The sequence below is a fragment of the Ochotona curzoniae genome, unplaced genomic scaffold (assembly GCF_017591425.1).
Source record: "Ochotona curzoniae isolate NIBS_2020 unplaced genomic scaffold, NIBS_Ocur_1.0 contig_883, whole genome shotgun sequence".
Lineage (NCBI taxonomy): Eukaryota > Metazoa > Chordata > Mammalia > Lagomorpha > Ochotonidae > Ochotona > Ochotona curzoniae.
Window position 1 is genome coordinate 59,514,148 of NW_024466599.1, and position 6,102 is coordinate 59,520,249.

Consider the following 6,102-nt stretch of genomic DNA (forward strand, 5'->3'; position numbering starts at 1 on the left):
CCAGGCCTTAAGAAAGCAAACTCCTGGGCATGTGCTGCCTGCCCTCTTTCTCTTTGTTCTCTCCCCTTCACCTGTCCCTTGGAGCCTCCTCCTATCCGTCCATATGGTAGGAGACGTCTCTCCCTCTCTCTGCCTCTGTTCTCATCCCTGCAGAGAATAAGACCTCCTGCATGGCAAGCTGCATCTGGTGTTATGCATTTGTGGTGGCAAACTGAAAAGAGCTTATACCAAAAAGAGCTAACGCCAAAAAGAGCTAACATCTGCTTCCCTCCCCAGGCAGCTGCAATGGCTAGATTTGAGCCAGTCTGAACCCAGAAACCACGAGAATTCTTTGGGTTCCCTATGTGCATGCAGGGTCCCAGGGCTTTGGGCTATCCTTTGTTGCTTCCCCAGGCTACAAGTAGGGAGCCAGATAGGAAATGAAGGAGCAGCAAGGACAAAAACTGGTGCCCATACGGGGTCCTGATGTGTACAAGACAAGGATTTAACCACTGAGCCATAACACCAGGCTTCAGAAAAATAAATTCTAAAAGAATTTTAAGGAGATCTGATTTATATTATGCATTTGTTTTTGATAAAATTGGCTCCAGAAAAGTGTAGTATCAGAAAATGGACTTCATGAGTATGTATACAAAAATGATGACAGCTCTTCAATAAATGAAGAGATACCCTTTGTATTCATGTGCATTGTGTGAAAGTAAATTTCTTGAGACTTTGGCTCTTTGCCTAAGGACAAGTGCAAGGATGATATATTGCAGGCAGAAATTTAGGTTGTCAACAAATTTCAGCTGACCATACTTTTAAAGTTGAGTGTATATATCAACAGCTACAATGATAATCATTAATACATTTTTGACCTATATTACATGCTCATAACCTTTATGATGGTACATTCTCCATTAATATTTCTGAGTGATTTTTGCTGTTAAAACATGCCATATTTACAATGTCAATATACAGTTAAATAGGTCTCAAAAAATCATGAAATACACAAACAAGGTTACAACATTCTGGATTATGGTATTTTATGTTCTTTTTTCAGGGTTACGTTTGGCATAACAATTACCCATGTCTACCTTTAATGCTGTCTGCTTCTGCTTTATATATCTTGGGCTCTGTGATGGAATGTGTTCATAGAATTCTTGTGTATTTCTGAAACATTAATCATTTTATTATTATAAAATGCTCTTCTTTTTAAAAAAGATTTATTTATTTTTATTGGAAAGGCAGATTTATAAACAGAGAAGGAGATACAGAGAGAAAAGTCTTCCATCTGCTAGCTCAATCCCCAAGTGACTGCAATGGCCAGAGCTGAGCTGATCTGAACCCAGGAGCCAGAAGCCTCTGAGAAGCTGGAATTAGCAGCCAAAATTAGGAGTTGAACCCAGACACTGAGATATGGAAGTATAGAATGCAGTCAGTCATTCTTGCCAGCATGTAAACCCCTAGGCAAAATACATTTATCTCTTTATTATTTCTATACTAAAAAAAAAGCCATCAGCTATCCAAAATGACCAGAGTCTAACATGATTAGTTAACGGTTAAAGATTTAAAAAGAATCTTGGCCAAAACAGTTCTAGTAATAAAATCGCTTCTATTCTAAAAAACCAGGCATCAGCAACAGAAATAATGGATACTGAAGACCACATATGAAGGAAAATATTTATTCTCATTATCCTGAAGCTGTAGAGATTGGATTTGGTAAGGTTCTGAAGGTCACTGATGCAAACTTAGTACAGCAGAGTGTCTGGTTGGAGAGATGATCCAGTTATTGTTTGAATGCCAAACAATTACATGAACAACTCTAGACATCCATTCTTTTGTTGCCTCTAGTTTTTGAACTTGCAGACAAAGGAGCGTTTTTTGTCACAAGAGTAATCCTTCCATTTCTTGTATCCTACAATTAGAAACATCAGAATGAAAAGCCCAGAAATTATGTACATCTTATTTCTAGAGCTAAGGACAAAAACCAAAGCATACCATTCATTTCCATATTGTCCATATCTCCATTTGCTGGTACAACTCCAGAGATAACCAGGAAATTAGGGCAACAGATGAGTGGATTTTCTATGCCTCACCTGAGTCTGAAGTCAGGACCACACAATAGCCAGGATTTGTGGTGGCTGGGGATCCAACTGCCCATGCTTGGTAGGAGTACAAGGACCCACTGCTCCAGCGCCAGCGGCGGTTCTAAAGGTGGGAGGACCAGAGTTGAGATAAATGTGAAGACAGAAACACTTGGATTGGGTAACCTCTTAGACACAATCCCAAATGTACAAGATAAACCTCATTGTGCAACTGAATCATTCTGCTTTGGGAAGATAAAGTCATTGCCTGGCAAGTTCCAGATCCCATATGGGCGCGAGTTCTAATCTCGGTGGTCCCACATCCCATTCTAACTTCCTGCATGTGGCTTGAGTAAGCAATCAAGGATGGCCCAAAGTGTTGGGACGCTGCACCCGCATGGGGACCCACAGGAGGATCTGGGCTCCAGGCTTCAGATCACTGCAGCACTGGTCGTTGTGGCTACCGAGGCAGTGAATCAATGGATGGAAGATCTTCCTCTTTGTCTTTCATTGTCTCCGTATATCTGACTTCCCAATGAAAAAATAAAATAAATCTTAAAAAAAAGAAAGAATGCTGGATGTTCATGAAATACTGTTCTAATACTAAGTGTAGCACCATATTCCCAAAAAAGAGCAGTATATTTTTTTCTAATTTTTTTCTATGAAAGCTAAAAGGTATTTTCTAAAGTAGTAAGCAACAAAATTGATACTTTTTCATGATCCCAGAGGCTCCTGCAGGCCTAAGACTGTCCATGCTCCCATTTTCAGTTGAGCTGTGTTGATACAAAGCCAGGAGCCTAGAACCTCCTCCAGGACTGTCCTCGAAGGCATTCCCAATCCACAATCAGGAAGCTGGATGAGAACTGGGACTGCCAGGACACGAACCGGTACCATATGGAACCTAGTACATGCAAGGCAAGGACTCCCGCTGCTGGCTAAAGTATCAGGCACTGTAAAAGCATTCTTTACAAAGAAAACACTCAATAAGAACACAGGAATGTGGGGGGGGGGGCGAAATCCCAGTGCCCATAACACTGTGTCACATAATGCAATACAATTAATTTTTTAAAAAGGCAAAAAAAAAAAAAATAGAATACTGACAGTATCAGATGCACCAAAAACAAACAAACAAAAAAAAACCAGGAATGATCAGCGAATCCCTAAGGTAATGGGAGCATTGCAGGAGTTAAAAACATTTGCTTATTTTACCATAAATATTCATGCTCAATCACTAGCACACCTCTGTTTGAAAGGCAAAATCCCCATTTGTGGCTGACTATACAGATGAAATCAGCATCTAAGGCTAGAAAGCAGAAAACAAGTAGAGGAAAATATTTATGACTCAGATCATTCTGTTGAGTTCCCTGTAGCCACTCTTACACGCAATCCTGCATGATGACTCTGGGCATAACTGAGCCCTAGTACATGGAGGTGCCCAACAACAGGGCATGCCAGATGGCAACACCCAGGAAACTAGAGTAGCTGACTAACCAGGAGAGCAGAGCTAAGTTCAGCCATTCCTTGCAGCTCATGCTGCCTTTTGCCAGGAAGTTTGGCTGCTGTGTTGACTTGCCCAGCCACAGGAGACAATGGCTTTCTTTACTCTGTCATGATAAAACGCGAGGAAGAGGACTGGGTTACCAAAAACACTCTATGCATGCCAATTCTGTCAGCACTCATTTTAACCAGAGAGCTCAACAGAAAGTGTGTGCTCAACCAGAGGACACATTGTTGTATTTTTAGTGGAAGCAAATAGAAGTAAATCACAAGAGAAAAAAAAAAAAAAAACAGGTAAATTGCTGCAGAAAAAAATGGCATGTTAACAGTAGACTAGATGTCCAGGAAATTAAGCTTTATGATATTCCCCATTACCTACAGTGAACCTCAGAACCCTGCATGCTGAAGTGTGCAGCTACTTTCATGGTGATATAAAAAAGGTAATCCTTAAAGGGTGAGATCATGACTTCCCTGTCAAACCTTATCCTAAGGAGATAAAAAGGTTGCAGACTCACCTTGTTGGGATCATAGAGGCCAATCCACACTTTTGAGTCACTAGTGCCACTCTCCTTAACTAAGGAGGCTACAAAATCACCCTCAGCCTGGTTGACCACAGACACCAAGCTTCCTGAATGCATATTCTGACAGAAGAGCTGTGGAGCACAAGAAAACAGAGTTTCAATAAGCAAGGGAGATTTAAGTGCTATACTTGACCTACCCAGGGCATTTATCAAAATGAGAAAAAAAGATACTCAGGATAATGTTCTCATTGATCACCGGTAATTATGCCAAGAAGGCATAGAATGATAAGACAAATTAAAGGAGGAAGATTCGAGTAGGTGATCAGACTTTGCTTAGTGAAGCCACTAAAGATACTGAAAAGTAACAGCTCCCATAGTTTATTGACCCTCCCTTCTCCACACTGCCACTCTCACACACGCACATCTGCATCAGTCCAAGTCTCAGAAAATTGGTAATGGAAGTAGCAGTAGGATCCAAAGGCATTGGCGCCTTCTGGGCAGCTATTCTTGGGAATGGGCTCTGCAGGCTCATCTTCCTGGCCTGGAAAAGGAGAGTAACAAAAGGAGATCGCCAGGGTAGGGCAAAAGCTGCATGGTGAGGGAGAACAATATGAGATCCCTTTGTGGGAATAGAAAGCATACAGATCAGACATGTCCTACCACATCCCTGCTCTTCTATCTCAGCCTTCCTTCCTCAAAATAGGGCCCAGGATAAACTGCTGCTGCTGCTGAAGTGTGTACCAATTCATCTCTCTCCTAGCCTGCTCACTCTTGTCTAGGGCTCACGCTTTTACCCATTTCAAGTGTTGCTTTTTCTTTAGTAAAACATGAAGATGTATTCACTTTGAAGAGAAGAAACCAGAGTTCTTTGCTTATTCTACACAAGGTGTCTTCAGTTCTCCATCCTATGTATTTCTACACACACATCTCCCAAGCCTCCTTCCAGGTGTCCGTTTAACACGATGAACTAACTCTCACTGCAGTACTTATGGCACAAGAGGGAATTCAGATCTCATCTCAAACCACCTAAGGAAGTGAGCATGCATTTTGATAGGATTAGAGCTTGGTAATGTTCAAAAACAATGCCAAAACTATTGCTGATGATAGCTCTGCCTTTTTGCAAGTGGATCCACATGATTTGGGGTGGAATGAAAGCTTAGTAGTTAGATTGTATTGTACATGGGGCAAAGAACTCACCTCGAACCTGACACAGGATCATCAGGCAAGAGACCACCACCAAGTAGGAGCTGGTCAGAGCCATGCTGAGCAGGAGGGAATCTCCTCACGAGGAGCAACGCTGTGGTCTTCTAGTGGAGAACACAGAGAAGACGTTCTCAGAGGGCAGAGCTGAGCTCCTATGACATTTATGATGGCCTCCCCTCTCAGAATTCCTGAGATCAGCAAGCATCTCTAAGCCACTTACACGTTCAAGTGCTTCACCTAAGAGTTTAGGGATCAAGGGCCTGTGTGATGGCTCAGCTGGCTAACCCTCTGCTTAAAAGCACAAACACTAAGTACAGGTATGCACATGGGCAGAGGTTCGTGTCCTGGCTGCCCCACTTGCCATCTAGTTCCCTTCTTTTGGCCTGGGAAAGCAGCAGGGGATGGTCCTATTTCTTGGGACCCTGTACCAATGTGGGTTACCTAGACGAGGCTCCTGGCTCCAGGCTTCACTTAGGCTTAGCTGTAGTCATTGCTGTAATTTGCAGAGTGAAGCAATCAATGGAAGGTCTCTATCTCTCTCTCTCTGGCTTGGACTCTGCAAATCTCCCCTTCAAATAAAGCAAATAAATCTTAACAAAGCAAAAAGCCCAGGATTTCAAAGGCCAGTGTAGCTCTGCTAAGGCTTCATTACTTCTAGAAGCTGATGGCCTGTACAACATCCTATAGAACCTGTCCATTCTAGAGGTGTTTATCCCCTGGCAATGCCTCCTACCTGTTGGATGGTTCTGAGAAGATTTGTCAGCTCAGGCAATCATAGGGCCTTTATTACAGAATGCGTCTTAGTATTTGAGAAG

General features: G+C 42.3%; 1 protein-coding gene across 1 annotated transcript; it reads right to left on the reverse strand.

Moving 5' to 3' along the window:
* Positions 1 to 1,829: 1,829 nt before the first annotated feature.
* Positions 1,830 to 5,345, reverse strand: LOC121165381 (lithostathine-1-alpha-like). The gene is made up of 5 exons (XM_040994102.1): positions 5,282 to 5,345; positions 4,507 to 4,625; positions 4,079 to 4,216; positions 2,079 to 2,190; positions 1,830 to 1,897 (listed from the first exon to the last, which is right to left on the reverse strand). Exons 1-5 carry the CDS (start codon positions 5,343 to 5,345, stop codon positions 1,830 to 1,832), a joined length of 501 nt encoding a protein of 166 aa, XP_040850036.1.
* Between the last annotated feature and the right edge of the window lie 757 nt (positions 5,346 to 6,102).